Source organism: Pipra filicauda, unplaced genomic scaffold (assembly GCF_003945595.2).
Source record: "Pipra filicauda isolate LSUMZ 115617 unplaced genomic scaffold, ASM394559v2 scaffold23_size5868930_pilon, whole genome shotgun sequence".
NCBI classification, from domain to species: domain Eukaryota; kingdom Metazoa; phylum Chordata; class Aves; order Passeriformes; family Pipridae; genus Pipra; species Pipra filicauda.
Genome location: NW_024104354.1, coordinates 3,743,927 through 3,762,746, shown reverse-complemented (window position 1 = coordinate 3,762,746; position 18,820 = coordinate 3,743,927). Strand labels below are relative to the sequence as shown.

Here is an 18,820-nt window from a genome sequence, read left to right as displayed (position 1 = left end):
TGTGACTTTTCTTAATTCTGCCTCCTGAGCTGGGAATAAATATTTGATGTATTAATCTAAAAACAGGTGAGAGAGACAATGGAAATTCTGTGGAACTTCCTTGACATTTTTAGACAGCTATTCTTGTCTCAATAATACATGCCTTTGTCACAGCAAGGCAAACTTTTGTGCTCTGTTCCCTTTGGTGTTGATGACCTCAGGTGACAATCTTTGAAGCAGAACTCTGAATCTTTGGGTGATACAGAGAAAAACATCAAAATAGAGGGATCTCACAGGTGCCCAACTTCTGTATTGTCATTGTATTTAAAATTCAGTGAAAAGTGTTTTTTGCGGTAGATGACACAGGCAGCACATGGATCAACCTCTGAATTCTTTTGCCTGTGAACGAACTTGTACTTTAGATATGCAGAGGAAGGAAATTACCACTATAAACAATGACAAAAGGAAGTAGTATTTTCTGCTATATGTAAATTGGAGTTTTTTTCTAATCTATATTGGTATTATACAGCACACAAGGTAAATATGTATTCTGAACTACCAGGTATTCTCTACAATAAGTGCCATTTTGGGAATTTGTCTTCAGTGTGTAATCCTGTTTGTGATATGCAAATCTTGTCAGTTGCAGTTGTGAAGATCAGACTGCTGCGATTAGCAGAGAACTAGAGACTTCCTAGTCATATTCCAACTCTTAGGCATTGTACCCCGAGTACCTTCGACATGTTTGAACTGCTATTAAAGAATTAACGAAGTAATTCAATAGCATTTTCAAGTAATTTGATACTGTTTTGACCATCCCTACGAACAGAAAGCTTTCTGTAAACTTAAGCTGAGTCTTCTTTATGCTTTTCCTGCAGTTGCCACAGGAAAATAAAAATAGCTATTTCATTTTTCTTGTTTTTAGTAAACTATTTTCTTATTCCCTCTGAGCATTCTCTTTTCTGGACTACTCAGCCCACCCCTTTCTTCTTGTATTTCCTGTTGGTTATATTTTAGGAGTCCCTAGTCCATTCTGGTTGCTTTCTCTAAACTATTGTCTTTACTTTAGGGGTGGTTTGGTTTTGGTTTTTGGTTTTCTTTTTTTGATTGGTTGGTTGGTTGGGATTTTTTCTGCTTTGTGACCTATCAATTCATGTGTTAGATTTTTATTTACTAAGGTAAAGGTTATGTAGCTGAGAAAAAGTAAAACCTGTCTCGGTATATAATTTTTATGCGTTGCCCGAAACTCCCTAATCTTTGTTTTCCCATTATTTTTACTTTTTTGAATCCTTGTACTTAGTCTGAAATTGAAATAGAAATGATAAAATTCTGCAAAAGTTACTCTTTTAAAGTAACTCTGTTTGTCTACATGTGAAAGCAATTCTGGGTACTTCCTGTAGCATTTCAGATAGGTAAGTTTTCTACACTCCTCTTGCAATTATAAACCAGCGCTTAGACTTGACCAGAAGCAAAGCAAAAATGATGTAATATCTGTATCTAAGGAAACAAAAGTCTTTCCGTGTTGTTATGGTCAGGGCTTAATGTAGGCATCGCTCACAGGTTTGGATACTATGTAGATAAACATGTGATGCTACTCTTTGTCAATGATACTAAACTAGGAGGAGCTGCAGACTCTGTTGAGGGTAGAGAGGCCTTACAGAGAGATCTGGATAGCCTAGAGAGCTGGGCCATCACTAACCGAATTTAACAAGCGCAAGTGCTGGACTCTGCACCTGGGATGAGGTAATCCTGCTTATATATACAAATTTGGGGATAAGAGGCTGAAGATCAGCCCTGTGGAAAGAGGGTCGGTGGCCCTGGGGTTTTGGGTTGGTGGTAAGTTGAATATGAACCAAAAGTGTGCCCTGGCAGCTAGGAGGGCCAACCATGTCCTGAGGTGCATCAGGCAAAGCATTGCCAGCTGGTCAAGGAAGATGATTGTCCCTCTCTGCTCTACACTGGTGCAGCCTCACTTTGAATATTGTGTGCGGGTTTGGGCACCTCAAGGACATCAGGCTGTTAGAGTGTGTCCAGAGAAGGGTGATCAAGTTAATGAAAGGCCTTGGGGGCAAGACTTGCAAGGAGCCGCTGAGGTCACTTGGTTTGTTCATCTTGGAGAAGGCTGAGACCGTATCGCAGTCTATAACTTCCTCAAGAGGGGCAGCGGAGGTGGAGGTGCTGATCTCCTCTCTGGTGATTAGTGATATGACATGAGGAAATGGAATGAAGTTGCACTGGAGGAAGTTCAGATTGGACATTAGGAAACAGATTCTTCCTCCTTGGGGAACTAGTCACAACATGAAGCCTGACAGCATTCAAGGAACCTCTGAATGGCACTCTCAGTCATATGGTTTAGTTTTAGGTAGTCCTGCAAGGAGCAGGGAGTTGGACTCGAAGATGCTTATGAACGCCTTCCAACTTGAGATATTCTATGATTCTATGATCCCATGATTCTATGATCCAAGATTTGTGTTATGAACTGGAGGCAATTTTCTGGCTTTAACCTAGCAATTAGCTGTACAGCCTTAGATATAGGTGGTTTATATACCTTTATGAATAACTCAAAATCAATTGATTTCCAGGCCTTAAATGCTGGGATGTTTTTCCACCCCTTAAATTAGGTGCATTGTAAAATAATGAAGACGATGACTTTCACTGCTATCTTTTGCTGTGTGCAACACCATCTAGTATGATGAACAAACGATGGCACATTATGTCCTTGAGAATAACCAGATTATTCTCTTTGTAGAAGACTCATGAGTTTGCTCTGTGCTCAGCAGTATGCACTGGAAGGGCAGAAGGGTCCCTGTGATTTTAATAGTCTCTGAGAGGAGGCTCACATTGCACTGAAGTATGAGGGAGATGTGTTTAAAACCCAAAATGTAGCTCTTTCAGCCTTTGTGGTGGTTTGGGCTAGGCCTTCCTTGGTGACCAGTTTGTAACCAAGGAAGGGTCCAGATGTACCCAGTATTCCCTACGATTTTTACATGAGCCAGATTATAAGAAGAAAGGAGGAGAGACCTTTGCTCTCTTTCCTTCCGGCGGCTTGGAGGTGCAGGTTCCCTGCTGTCGGGTCTGCCGTGTTGGGGAGCGAGGCCTGGTTAGGCCTTGCCGACCTTGGGAGGTGGAGGTTGCCGGCGATCGTTCCAGAGCGACTCTCGGTTGTCCCAAGGAGAGTAGTGGGATATTTCTTTGCTAACTCTTTTAGTTGTTAGATACTGGACCACTAATCGGGATATATATATATTTTTTATTTTGGTTTTGTTCCTTTTCCCTTCCCCCTTCCCTTTCCCTTGTGAAATTGTATATATTTCAATTGTATATAACTGTACCATAAGTGTAAATATATTTATATATATATTGCTTTAGCTCTCTCTCTCATTTCGCGTTTTCTTAGTTGTTTTTCTCCCTCTTCTCCCTGAGGTTTGGGGGGGGGGACGACTTCTTGTGGTAAGGTTTGGAGACTTGGCAGGGAGCCAGCTTCAGCCTTTGATTTACCTATACTTCTTCCAATCAATTAACAGAAAGCACTATTTCTGTGCTGAACTCTGTCATTCAAATCTGCAGTTTTTGATTTACATCCTACTATATTCCATTTCTAATGGAAAACCTAGTGTCATTGCCAGGATTTTGAGGGCTAAAAGAGCGTAGAAAAAATATATTGGCATGGCAGAAGAGCCTGGTGGTTGACTTCTCATGTTGTAGGCTGGGTCAAACTGAGCAAAAGGGTTGGAACATTCTTTTAAAGTAAATTTATTTAACTCCATGAGGGAAAATTCTTACTTCATCTTAGGTTACAGTCCATCCTAAGAAAAACATCACTGCGCTTTTTTTCTATTTTTCTATTTTTCTAATTTGGCCCATCAATGAAATTGAAGTTATTTAATCTTTTATAGGTTGCTAAGGATGTAGAGGCCAGCCTAAATGAGGACCATATAATTGAAATAAATACATTAAAAATCTAATGTCAGTATCTAGTGGAAATTTACCCTGATTTCATATCTGTTTCTGATTTCTCTGTTAGTCTGTGCATTTAAGGAACTTGCAGCCTTCAAAAGGCATAGAAATAAAATGACTAGGTGTCATTTCTAGATAGTTCAGCGAGAAGGGAATGGTCTGTAGAACTGTAATTCCCAGGTATCTGCTCATGGTTTTGCAACACTAGAGACCTACTTAAGGGAGATACTGATGCTGGAGAAAAATGCCCCCAATAGTTAAGGACCATTTTCTTTCATTTAATTGCACTTTCTTCTGTCTTTTTACTCCCTAGGTAGCAGTTGCTGGAGGACATCTGAAATTTACAGTCTCCTATGACTTCACAGACAAAGAAGAAACAGTTCAATTGATAGTTCAATCTGATGTCATCATAGAGGTAAAATGATTGTATTTTCAGCCACCAAAAAAAAAAAAAAAGAAAGAAAATTGCCTGCTTCTTCAGATGTTCAGTGTGAAGTCTGGTGGTTGAGGACACAAAACAGAAGGGTGCACATACTCTTAGCTAGTTTATAGTATCAGAAAATGGATACACTTCAGAGAACTAAAAGCTTCAATATCTCTGGTATTATTGCAGTAGCTTAGAAAACTATAATACTTCTTGTTCATCAGGAGGAATGAAGAAATAAAATAATTGGTTGTTTGAGGTAGCACTTCTGCATTCTTTCAGCAGATCTGTTCTTGTGCAACTCAGCATTGTATGAATTTGCTTTTGCCTATGCAGAGCCATGACACTAGGTTTTGTCTGAATAATCTAAACTTTCTTTTCCACTGATTTTCAATTTTATCGAGCAAGACCATTTCAGGATTATGAAAAGTGAATATTATTCCTGATACTTGTTATTCTTGTAAAATATATTATTCAATAAATCATGTACCCCAACTGGGTTTTTTTTCATTACTCTTTTCATATTCAAATATCTCTCATTCATGGCCCTTTCTAGGGAGGTGACTTGATAATCAGCACTCCGAAAGGGGGTATTCACCTACAGCCTTCTGAAGAGCACACTGAAGAGATTGTGCTGAAACCAGAATCTTTCTCAGTGCATGGCACCGATGTTCCAGTCAGCAGGAGGGAGTTCATGACTATCCTTGCAAATGTAAAGAGGATCCTCATAAGAGCCACATACAGCAATGGGATGAATGCCATCTACAGGTGAATGTGGGAAACGGGTCCCTTTGCTACAGAGATATTCTCAAGAGTTGTTTTCTCTCTTCAGAGAACTAAGCTGATGTAATATAAAACACTCTAATTTATTATCATGAAATCCATAGCATTCATTTACACTTTCAAGCAGTCATTAGTATGTTTTTCGTTTTGGATAGGCAGGAGGAGGAAGGCAACAGAAAGGAACAGCGTTTTAAGAAAATGAAATTACATGGACTATTAAGGCATGAATGACAGTTCTATAAATATGTTTATTTTGTGAACACGGTAATTCCCATGTATATGGTAAATCATGGAGTGCGGTAATGACATGTTGAAGAAAGAGATAATATATTACATATATACTGTTTTCCCCATTTAATGGGCATACAGGGCCACATTAACAGTGGACCAGAGAATAATATCCTGAGTTTCTAAGCTGGAAAAGTGCCTCGAGGGGAATTTTCTATGTTTTTAATCCCAAAGCCTTTCCTTTGATTTATGTCAGGATGCTGCCTGGACTGCTTAAAGCCACTGATTTGATGTGAACTCTTCTGAGTCCTTCAATAAAATTAAAGACATATGAGACGATATAGTTGTTCTATTTCAGTGGCTGCAGTGTGGTTGAAAATGTAAAGCTTATCTTGCATTTTAAATTTTCATAAGTGCATGAGCAAATACTCCAGGTGGGCTAGAAAGCAGCCTCATTTCTGATACTGCGTGATTGCACTGTCTATACATTAATAGTTAGGTGGCATAAGTAATATTTTTTAAATGTGCAATGGAATTGATTGCCTAGTAGTGTTTTACTCACAAGGCATGAAACCTGAAATGTTCTCTAATCTACACATCACTTGGCTCAGTGGTGTAAGTCAATTTGGAATGGAGGGAGCTGATAGCACAGTTAGTGATTATTTGCTGAGAGCACAGACACAGTTTTTGCTACTGTGCAATTTCCTAAGAAATCCAACCATCATTTGAATATTTAGGTAATTAAAATACATCCTAAATTGAAAGGCAAGTTGTGTCAACAACATGCAGTTTTCTGATTTGAGCTTTGGCAGTGCAAATTTTTTCCCTGCAAAAAGAATTCATATTTCTTCAATCTGTGTCTCTTCCTGTGGTTAATTAGTACGTATTACATCTCTGTAAATAAGTTTGTGAATCATAACTAGCTTGAGTTTGGACCAAACTGCTTCCTAATTTACTCATTTGGTCGTCAACCTTGCATCTCTTTGCATCTCTGCATCTCCTTGAATCCAGTTTGAAAACCTTTCATGGCCCATCAGTTTCCCACCCTGGTTTTAGAGGAGAGCCAAAATAGCAGGCCAGAGCTCATCTCTTATGCATTGTGAGCAGACCATGAGAAGCTGTTAATCCACAGCTTTCAGCAGAGACTAGTGGGAGCTCAGTAATGCTGTTCCTCCACTCTGTTCTCATTCGGATAAAAAACGGAAACCATTAGTCAGAATTTTCCCAGCTAAAGGAGTGCAGGAGCAATTTTGGGGTGAACAATACATGCTATGTTTTTTTAGAGGAGATATGTATGATTGATTTTCTTTGGGCCGAAGGTCTTACTAAGTATTATGGGAAATGCAAACTTCAGTTGTCAGAGGTTTAGATATATTTGTGTACTGATGTTTGTACTTCTATGACAAGGGGGGCTTTCCTACAAAAAAGCCACTTTGGCTGGGCAGTTAAAATCTGTGAAGAAAGTGCATTGCTGGACATGTACTGGCTCCATCTTGCCTCTACTGTGGAACAGTGAGGGTGGGATGGATGAGATCCCCTCTGGGCAACAGCATATAGCTCAGACAAGCGCACACATGTAGAACAGACACAGTCTGTAATTTGTGCCTTGTAAGTAAGAAGTGGCAGACCTCTCTGTGGCACGTTTGGAAGACTATACATCACTGCCTCCATCCCAGATTACTGCTTTAGCCATTTGGCCGTGTGTGGTGCCTCACTGTTTGGTAGTGTTGTTCATATTTAGCCCTTGGAACAGTTTAGTGGTGTGTTATAGAAAATTTTCCAAAAACATGTCTTGGAAATACTCTTTAAGAAGAGATCTGTGACAAACATATGCTTTGTATGTTAGTAGCCATCAGCTTCTGGGTGTAGTGACATTACAGCTAGGAAGGTTGGTCCCTGAAAGACAATGAGTTAAAAGGGGGTTAGGGGAAGGGACTGAAGTAATTTTGCAGAGTATCCTTTTTACTAGAAATGGTCTTATATTACTGGTACATTTCTAGCTGTCCCTATGATGTCTCTTACCAGAGAAGAATGCAGTGATTACTGTGTTACTGTGATTACTGTCAGCATGTCCACAAGTCTAAAGTAAACACATTTTATTGTGTACTGTTAGGGTGCTCATTGCAGTTTAGCATGAGAGAAGAGAAGATGTGAAATTCCAATCACAGTTAAACAAATTCAATTTTTCATCCTTGATTTAACTGTAGGAATCATAGTTTCACCCATGGGGGTGAGATTTACTGAGTGGAGTTGAGTTTTCTCAGAACAGTTTGTGCTCACAGTCACCTCTTGTAGCAACAAGAGCATCTACTGTCACCCAGCCCATCTTATCATCTGTCATTGTAGGCATATTGCTGATTTTTAGGGTATGCCTCAGTAATGACTTTTTTATATTCTCTTTGACTTCCACTCATGCTAAAATATGCTAGGCACAAAGCTGTGCTCATAACTCTTAAGATCATGTGAAATAACTCTTTTCTCCATATTCTGCCCCTTTAGTACTGCTGGGAAAATGTAGGCCCAATGAAGAAGATATTCTTTGTGATATGTTGTGCTGATTAAGGACTAGTGTTGATGGTCTCCAAAGGATGACATTGTTGAAAAGACATAGTGTAGAGCTAAGCTTTAATAGATAAGTAGATTGAACTAAAAGTTTTTTAATATCTATAAACAGGTATATGCAGTGGACAGATGGATATTCCTTTGAGAGGGTTAAGAGGATCTGGCAGAGAGACAGAAATATTGCAGGGTTATTAGATCCTTCATGAATGACAATTTCTGCTTCAAAGCACCAGCAGAATTATGCAACATACTAATTAGAGAATGCTATATTAAGCAACCTGTTCATTTAAATACTGCAAGTTTTCAAAATGGGTAATGACACCACATATGTAAGCATTTCCAAGGATGCTATTATAATCTGTGCTTAAAAAGAGACCAGAATGGAGACATTGTAAGATAAAGTAACTTTCTTGCAGTCATGTGGAAAGAGACTTAAAAATTCAATGGCGTTGTTTCCAGTTAGCAAGAGCTTTAATTTTAAGATTGTATTTTTAACTCTTGTTTAGTTTAACCTACTAGAAACACTAATCAGTCAGAAACACTTTAAGTAGCTACGAAACAATATTAATTCAGTAATGCTGAGTTTGACTTGAGCGTGGTTTTGAGTACATTTTTTTGGATCTTTTTAAGATTACAGTGTTGTTGTTGCTCTATGGCATAATTAGGAAGCTTCCTAATTATGAGTGGGCTTTCATTTAGATGATCAAGTGGGATAAAAAAATGAGAATACAGAAATACAGCAATCAGTCTGAACACAAACCCAGCTTCTGGGTTTATATCCTGATCCTCCTCTAAGTTGACAGATCTTCCAAAATGTTGCAGTTAAGTCCATATGTGATAGAAGCAACTGGCCAGGAAAAGATAACTCTCTTTTATTGTTTTGTTTAATCTAATACTGTTAGCTTGTGCTTCAAAGAAAGTTTAGTAGCACTGTTTATTCGGTTTTAATATTCAGAGTGGTCATTGGTGGTAAATGTTGCAAACACACAGATAGACATTGGAAATCGTGGTGCTAAAGATAATGGATTGCTTATAACCACATACAAAAGAGTCAGTGCTAGACACAAGGAGGAAGAGGGAAGAAGAGGTCGAGGGTTTTCTTCCCTGTGTGGAATTGGCTTCAACACAAATGAACAATGATTGGGTCAGTACTTCATGTGCCTTGTGCAGCTGATGTGATTCAGATGCCTGGCACAGCAGACAGTAAACTATGCCGATACAGCCTGAAACGTCCCCTTCCCTTTTAATCTTGTTTGTTTTTAGAAGTCAACAGTTGCCTGCTGACAGTAACAGTCAGCTTAAATATTTGGTCTTGATGTCTAATCTCAGATTGTTCATGCATCTCCAGGATCCAGTGCCCCATTACTGCCAGCATTATGTATTTTAATGAATGCAGAATGGCATCGAGGAATCAAAATTGCAACATCAAAATGGGAGAAAAGAAAATCACTGCAGCTTTCTTCACTGAGTAACTGTTAATGCTAAAAACTGTTAAACACATTAAAATCCCATTTAGCAAATAGCAGAATGTAATGCAAATTGGAACAATTCAGTGAATAGAAATGTGGAATTATACTGAGTGGATTGTTTCTGTGTGTTAGTGCTTTTCTTTGTTCCAAGATCTGTGCTGAGAGGGAACTAGCTGTAGTTCAAAGGAGAAATAAAATTTGGCCTTTTATTAAAATTTTGTTTCTTCATTTACAGATTTTTCTCCTCAAATTTTTAGATTTTTTTTTTTATTGTAAGTCATCACTTTTTGATATCTAATATCCTAGAGATTGGTTATCTTATTGTAAGGAAAACTCAAAAGGATAATAGCAAAATAAGCATACAGCAATGGAACAAAGGGCATATATTGAAAAGCGAGAGAGAATTTACTGAAGATCTGGATAGGAACAAGTATTCTTTTCTTAAAACGGTATCAAGAACCTTTTACAGAAGTTCTAGTATCACTAAATCAGATTCAAGTTTCTAACTGAATAATCCACGATGGTAGTCCCTCCAAATTCCTGTCATATTCCTAGAGATGGTAAAATTTTTGTTTTTCAGAAGTTTCTATCTTAATTTCAGAAGTCTTCCTTTTTTTCCCCCTTACCTTTCATGTCTGTCTTATTTAGAGTATTCATAAAATCAAGTGGGAAAATATTCTATCTTAACCTTTCCTCCAACTGCTACAGGAACAACAAAATATTTTTCTTGGATGTTTTCTTATTCGAGGTCATCCAAATAATTTTCAGGATTTTTTTTGGCAGCGAAAAGATAAATGCTTTACTATGGAGGAAAAAAATGTTTGTTTTACATTTTCCAAAGAAAATGGATTATTTTTAAACAAAATATATATCATGATAGAAAGGTATTTTCTGCTGAAGAAGACTTCAAAAGAAGCTCTTCAAGTAGCTCTAGTAATAAACCACTCTGTTAATATTACTGGGTGAAGTCATTGAGCCTTTGTAATACCTTAATGTTCCCTCTGAATTCTCATAAGAATTAAACTCCTAAATCCCTTTCCCCAAATGGATACTACTGAGGTAAACTACACCTGTTTCTCATTCATTCATTCATGACTAGGCTTAACGAATGAAGATTTGGGAAGGGCTCTACCCACATTTGCTGCAAGCACGCTGGTGGCTAAGGAGGCCAATGCGAGATAGACAAGTCCAGTTGCAAAAGGCACAGCAGAAAGACTCCTTGGATAGTATCGGCAAGACTCCTGTTTCTCATAATACCTGCAAGATTATCAAAAGACTCTTATCGTTTCTCTCATCATACTTCCATGCTTTTGAAATAAAAATCATGCTCAGTGTTTGCCTAAACAATGGCTATTTAGGCAATGTCTAGCATTTGTTTTTCTCTGTCATTGGGGAAAACAGGATGTATGGTAGAAGACTTCCTTTTCCTTTCATTTACATACATTTTTCTTTGATATACGTAATACTTAGGTTCTCGATCCTTGTGGACAGGGATTAAATCTTTTTCAGAAGTCAAATCTCCAGACTAAAAGTACCTTATAACCAAAACTTAGTAATGTAATATTTTAGAAAGCTGGACTGGTAGTTCATAAATTTTGAGGAGTCTGCTTAGTGTCAAATTTGCTCTATATGCAACTGCAATGCAAATTGACACAAGTGGCTTGCAGGCCAGGAATAGCCTTCCATCTCCTGCTACAGCGCCGTGAGACTTTTTTAATCTATTTTTGTCAATGTGTGTCTGACCATAGTCTCCCTCACATGATGAACAAAAATAGTAACAAGCCTACAGACATGTAGTTTAGGAAGAAATAGATGAATATCAAAACCTTTTTTTTAAGTAGGAAAACAGAAACTGAATGTCACTATAAAGTATTTGTTACATTCAGCTGCAGATACACTTCCATCTAATTTGCCTGTTTAATTTCTGTTACATCCAGACTAAGAAACGTTATCATGGAAGCTGCTGACCACACTTCAACGGGAAGAAAGGTGGCATCTGCAGTGGAGTTATGTGACTGTCCTCCGGGCTATGATGGTACCTCATGCGAGGTGAGTATCATGGTTCAGTCTAGTTCCATTGGGCTAACACTGTGATGGTTGTAAGCATCCAGTAGACCTGTGTTGGTAGAAAATAGTAAGAGAGTTACCTGTTCCTGTTAGGAATTTGGTATGACTTGACTTATTACCCTTATTTCTAGGTAACAGTTCATTATATTTGAAAATATTTAAAATCTGAAGTTTTAAACCTCTGTGGTGATTTCGAAATTATGAAAAGACATTTTGGTTAATAAAAAGGAAGTGAAAACAATATTTGTTCTCTTCAACCAATTGATAATATGAATGAATGCACCTATCACAATTAGAAGGAAAATGTCAGTTGTCTGACATGGGCGTAACAAAGCCAGATCAAATTATCTGAGTTACCATGGTTGAGTTTCCTCTTTTGTTTTCCCAGGGCTTTACCATTTGCCTTGGTGTCATTGAGAATTGCATATGTGTTCTTGTGAGGATTGTTTCATTCTATTTTGGTCCTGTTATGGATAATAACATAGACACATGCTCAGAAAAATACCCACTTTCCTAACAAATTCATTAGTTCACACAGAATGTGTTCATACAAGTATACATATGAGTAACTAGCTCACATGGGCATAGCTTGGGGTAAATAGAAGCCAAAAAAAAATTCTTCAAAAGCTTTGCCTTTAAGGAAATAGTTTCAAACACCAAGATGCTCTGCTTCACAAAACTACAAACAGTATGCCATTTACACAGGCACTCTAGGCATTTGCTTGTCAACTCTCTTTTTCTTTAAATTTTTTAATGCTTATGTGTGATATTTAGGGCTTAGAGTCTAGTCTCATGTGGTTGCTTGTTGCTGGGACTAGATAAACTAATGTAGAAAGAAAGCCTGAAGGAATTATGGATATTCCTATCACTTCCAAAATGGTACAGATGGAAAAATAACTGGAGAGGAATACCTTGCTTACCGTGGCTGAGAAATAGTTTTAAAGTCTGACCATTGTCTGTCTGTTCAATTATTTTCAGAAAAAAGCTGGATGTAGTGTCATTGTGCTTTACACTTTTTTGTTTTACTTGTCTATTTTTTCTCCAAATTCACTTTTAGATGTGATGACCAAGAAAGCAATTGGAAAAGCCCTGACTGTAGATATTTCAATATCTATTTTTGTTGTAGAAGTTGAAGGACCTGGGTAGAATTCCTGTCTTGGTGTTGCTGAATTTCTCTGTCCAACATTGTGTCCTTCAGTGCTAAACTTTCTCTCCAATTATAAACAGTCCCTGAAATTTGATATATACTTAAGATCATACTCCACAAGAGAAAGTATTTACATATATATATATATCTGCAAATTTAAAGTTCCTATGCATGCTAGTGGGCATAGAAAAAAAAAAAAAGTTTTAGATTTCCAGACAGACTGCAGCTAAGAAACTATGGAAAGAGAAGTTGAAAATGTCAATTTTAATTTTTTTTTTACATGTCATATTTCTTTCTTCCTCTGAATACTTTTGGCCTTGTCCAACACTTCTGTCAGCTTCAGCCTAGCAGAGTTTCATTTTCATTGGTTTTGTGCAGATTTTCAGTTTCATTTTTTTTCTTTATTTAATGTAATGTATTTGTCTCCTGCATAATGATGTCGTTCTACCTGATATAGATGCTGCAACACTAAAAACAACCATTATTTACTTATCTTCTTGCTGTGAATGTTTTGACATGATCGGTCTTCAGAAGACAACCAGTCCCATCTAAAATATGCTCTCTCTTCTAAGATTGTTCCATTGCACAAATTTGGAATTTATTTTTTACAAGATTCTGGGCAAATAAAATTCCTACATTTTTGCATGTATATGAACACAGAATTGCATGAGCACAGGTAAAGCAGATTATGTTTTTAATACCAATTGGACTCATTTTTGATAGTTACTTTACTCCACTCATTAATTTTCTGGCCTTTATTTGTCAACATCTTCACATCTAATTGCTCTTCTCCCACAGATTTGTTCCCATTCTATCTACTCTTTTCTTCCACTGCAGAAGAAGCTGTGTTTAACTTACATCACTATGATGGTCAAGAACTTTCCTGACTTTTCAATGTTACATAATTTCTCTTGTTAAGATCTCAATCTGTAATCTTTTAGTTCTGTTCTACAGCTTGATGTTGATATTCCATGTCTAAACCCTTAGAATTAGTGAGTTTTGGAGCCTTGTTTTGTGCGACATCGTTTGTATCTGGGCACAAGACCATTATTTTCATTCACTGAAAGAGGAAGACATAGATTTTTGCAGAAACCACTGGCACCTCATGCCTCAGAAATTAAAATAAAATAATTTCTTTTAAGCTGTTTTTTAGGTTTGGGATTTTATAATTCTAGATTTTAGTTTTTAGTATTTATAGGGTTTTCTAGGAATGCATAACAAGGAATGTAAAGAAGGAAAAACCAGGATAATGTCTCAGGTTTTGGAATTTTTTTTAAAGAATCATTTCAAGTCATGTTTAGATCACTTTCACATTTTTCAGGAGTAAGACAAAAAGGGATATTTTTCTTTATTTTTATAAAGAAGAGTCTTCTTGTTATCTTTTTGTAGTCAATGTGAAGGGGAAGGGATTTTCTTTATTAAATTATATTTTCAGTGTTCTATTAGTACAAACTTTGTATTAGGGAGATGCTTTTGAAGGTCATCACTGTCATGCACCTTTTTATATTATGCAAAGTCTTTGGATCACATGAGCAGTCTTACTGTAGAAGGATAGTTTGCAAAATTATAAAGCCATTTGTGAGATATATAGTACAGAAGACTGCTGCTTGACATCTTATTATGAAGAAATGGAATAGCTGAATTTTCGCTGATCGATCACGGTTGTATGGTGTCACCTTTCCTACAAAATAACTGGCCATGCATTTAATATTGATTTAAATTTGACATTTAAAAAAAAATAAATTAAAAAATCAGAGCACTTTATTAAAGGGAAGTTGCTAATTATTAAGAAGCACAATTTGTAAATAACAGGATGGTGGTTTTTTCAGCCTGTGATTTATTTCAATGCAGCCTTATGTTAGAGTCCAAACAAGACTAGATGCACAATTGCACAAAGGCTGAACTTCTCAGAAAATGTTTTTTGTTGTTTTGAGGTTTTCTTCTCTCCTTCTCTCTCCTTCAGTATTTCACCTTCTGGCTGTTTTTCAGTCTGTACCTCTTGCTTTGATGCTGTCATATTTCAGTCCTTCATTTCTCTGCTTTACTTTACCATTTCAGAAGAACGATCAAGTTAAGGCTGCCTCTAATCTCACATCTGCCACTAGGGCCAAGGTTACTGCAAAGCCACAGCACCAGGAAGAACAACTTTCTAGAGAAATGTTGGTATTTTTATTCATTTGGCAAGTATGTTTTTTGTGGGTCCAAACATCAAAGTCAACAAAATTTTAAAAATCTCATTCCTTTCTCTGTTCAAGCAACAGTTTAACTTTTCATCTAATTTATCTTGCAGTTGTGCTGGCCTCAACACAGACGTGTGAATGGCACAATATTTGGTGGAGTCTGTGCACCATGTACATGCTTTGGTCATGCAGACTCGTGTGATGATATCACAGGAGAATGCCTGGTAAGTGTCACTACAGGAAACTTGATGGGCATGGCCAACATCAATTCAATGTACTAGTGCAACTGAATTAGTGTACTCTGAGACCTGAAATATTCAAGAACAAAGCCAGTGATTAACAGAAGAAATATTTATGTTGAACTGTTGCTGAAATTTAGGATCCCCTCATACCAAGATATGATATCTTTTATAGTTTAAAAAAAAAGGGATTTTCTTTATCACATAGCATCTATGTTTTACAGTAGAATCAATAGTATAAGGTATGGCATGCAGAAAGCAGCAAATATATTAATAATTTTTCATGTAAGATTTATCTCCCTCTCCCACTTGTCTCCTGCAGTATATTCAATTTATAGTATGTAGCAGATAACTTTGTAAATTCTCTTCTAGTTTGATGAGAAGATATTGTTAGTGGCTTCCTTCATCTAAATTCATACTAAACCTCAAAGGAACATTTAATGAATTGTACTTTGGAAAAATAATAAAAGCATGCAATCTGGGCTAAATCAGCTTATTTTTTTTTGCTATGGAGATTTTATGTAGTTACCTACTAATTCAGCAATTAAATCTACGACATTATCCATAGCAAGCCTACCAGCACATGACTATTTCCAGTCCATTCAGTAGCCTTTTGGAATGGGTGAATTATGCTGAATAGACTGTTCTGATTGACTCAAGGGCATTTTTAGTTTTATATTGTCTGACGTGGCATGAAACTTGAAACAACATGTCTCATTTCATTAGTCTTGCAGAAGCACGATTTAAGCCAGTGCCAGTTTAGTGGGATATACTCTCGTTTCCCTGCAGAATTTCAAGCAGGTTCTGCAATGTGCATGTTTCTAAACGTTCCCTTTTATTTCCTTAAGAAATATCTGCTGGGAAAATTCCAAAATGAAAATTCAAGCTTTTTCCAGTATAGTTTGACACTTAGAATTATTACTGTTCTTCCTGTTTTGCTCATAGATGTTTAATTGCATTGCAGTGCAAAACAAGATATCCCTGATGTGTGGATCAGTAAATTTTTCAAATTGCCTTTTCATGAATAGAAGCCTAAAATGGTTCTCAATTTAATTACACTGTAAGCCTAGAATGAAAAAATGTGTTTGACATGACAGTTATGTTTTGAATCCTTCTCTTAATACTCAACGAAAATGTTTATTAGTAGGGTAATATGGATTTGTGTTTCTTGAGAAAAATTTATTGCATTAATGGCTGTGGTCTCCAGCTACAATGTCTATGATATCAGTGTGGGATAAAATCAATTAGCACAAGAGAAAGGGAAGGGAAAATCTTGTTTAAGATGTATCATAACTGTTGTCTATTTTGCTTAGGGTACATAGCCAGATGCAAGTTCTGAGGTTGTTTACTTCAGTGTCTTCAAGTTTTAGCCCTTGCACAGGTTTCCTCTATTTTTGTCTGTGGTACCAGCCTGGATAAAACAGAAGGCCATGTAGTTGCCTACTGTATTGCTTTTGTGCTTTTCAACTGTTGTGAACTGCTAACTGAGACAGTGGAGCTCCCCCTTCTGATGCTTTAAGGGTGCTGGTGTAAGATAATACAGCGCTGACAAGGGAGTGGAAAATAACCAGTTGAAGATGTACTTTAATCTATACACGTTATCAAGCTCCCTGTGTTTTATGTGCTCTGTCTGAGCTTATACTAGATCATGCCATAGAGAAGAGGTACACAGGGAGCTTAAAATCAGTTCTGGATTTTCTTGCATCTTTGAAAGCACTGTAAGTCAGATTGGCTAGTCTCCATGCAGGCTATTAAATGCTGCTTTTCAATTTGGATCATAAGCCTTTTGAAGTGAAAAAGAGAGAAGTCTGAATGCTGAAAAAGAGAAATGTTTCACATCAAAGGCTTTCTTTCTATTGAGGTTTACACAGCCTTTTGGCCTCCTTATTATTATTCATGGTGTTTTTTCAGTAATACAACAGACAATTTAGGCACCTAATTTACTGATATGATAGTTCTTTTTGCTCTTCCTTAGCTTTGAAATGTAGCTGAAAAGAAGCTGAAATATGTTTTTGACTCATGATAAAAGCTCAAGTCATCTGCTTCAACACAGACCTGTATAAAAAGCTCATTTTAACGCATATCTCGCAGTAACCTGCAAAGCCCTTTGATCCGCACAGCAGCCATAGAGAGCTGCATGATACATTGTTCTCATTACCATTGTGATATACATAACTGCTTTGGTACATAGGGCAAGTTCTAACATTCAGAAATACTGTTTTTAGTATTACACATACAACATTTACAGTAGCTTTAGGAGTTGGTTAAACTTAAACCTTGTGAAAAGCAAGCACATTTCAAGGCGTTTCATTCACTGCAGGATAGTACATCGCTATTGGCAAGCCCAGAGAAAGCAGATCTTCTCCTCTAAGTGGTGCTCAAATTCCTGAGTGGGCAGTCCACAGAGGCATCCCTTCCATATTGTATTCCTTTGTGTATAAATAACATCCTACTATGTAGGATGAGGCCCATGTCAGATCTGGTGGACATGTGTTTTAGACAGTGTTCATCAAAAGAGTGACAAAATGTCTTCACCCATATTTATATGCATGGAAACAAAATGATATGTCCTAGCTAAATGCAGTACTACCAGCTCTTCCTCAAGTAAAAATAAGTAAAGCCTCTGCAACATCCTGATTACATTTGTAACACCAGGAAAGGGAATTGTCTGTCTAATCTTGACATTACGGTAGTTTGAAAATACCAGAAGACTATATTCGTGCTTCCAAAGACATAATACCATTGTCAGGTCTAGGCGTCTAGAGAATATACTAGAATAGGCACCCAGGCTTACACTTTCGCTTACTTTAACAGCTTCCCTGGTTGTCTCTGTGACAGATATCCTGAGGAAGGGCATCAGTGTGCCAAAGGCACTATCTTGGACTCAGTCATACTCCCTGATTAAAGTTTTATTTCCATCACTAGCATTCTTTTCTGACTGTTTCTTTCCATGTTCATACACATTTGGCTGCATATGCAGCTAAGCAGGAGTCATTTTTCAGTGTGAATTAAAGGTTCCCTGATACTGGGCATAAAGATGTTAATTTTGTTTGTTCCAAAACAGAAGAGCTGCCTCAGTAGGAAATGGTGGAAAACACAATTCAGGACACCAGCAATAAAGTTTTCAGGGTACAGACTGAGTCATACATAAAATTTCAGACAAAAATAAATCCCACAGTCTTACTTACCCAGAGGTTGTCCAAGTGAAGTTTAATGGTGTATAGAGATAAAAGAGGTGCAGAAAATTGATGCGTTCAAAATAGTATGAGATACAGTGTGTGGAATTTCAAAACATAAATATTTAGACATAAAATGAGGGGAGACCTCATAACAGTCTTAAAATTTCCTCACCAGGGAAAGAGGAGGGGCAGGCACCGATCTCTTCTCTGTGGTGACCAGTAACAGGACCAGAGGCAATGGCGTGAAGCTGTGTCAGGAGATGTTTAGGCTGGATATCAGGAAAAGGTTCTTCACCCAGAGACTGGTTAGGCACTGGAACAGGCTTCCCGGAGAATTGGTCATGGCACCAAGACAAAGTTCAAGAAGCGTTTGGACAATGCCCCCGGGCACATGGTGTGATTCTTGGGGTGGTCCTGTGCAAGGCCAGGAGCTGGACTTGATCCTTCCGACTGTGGATATTCTGTGGTTCTGAGATTGTGAGGAAGTAAACACAGATATCTGGATTGAGAAGATTTAGTCACAGTATGCGGAAATGACTGATATTAGAGTGCCAGAAAATATTTAATCAAGGAGAAGGTGGTCAGGTCTTTGTAACATGAATTGTTTTC

General features: G+C 37.4%; 1 protein-coding gene across 2 annotated transcripts in view; it reads left to right on the top strand.

The window, feature by feature from the left end:
- The window catches only part of LAMA2 (laminin subunit alpha 2), a 289,789-nt gene that overhangs the window by 123,271 nt on the left and 147,698 nt on the right, over window positions 1-18,820 (top strand). For both annotated transcript variants that reach the window (XM_039381758.1, XM_039381756.1), the window contains 4 exons: window positions 4,247-4,348; window positions 4,914-5,125; window positions 11,337-11,448; window positions 14,904-15,017. In XM_039381758.1, coding sequence (XP_039237692.1) covers window positions 4,247-4,348; window positions 4,914-5,125; window positions 11,337-11,448; window positions 14,904-15,017 — 540 coding nt within the window. The remainder of the gene's footprint in view (window positions 1-4,246; window positions 4,349-4,913; window positions 5,126-11,336; window positions 11,449-14,903; window positions 15,018-18,820) is intronic.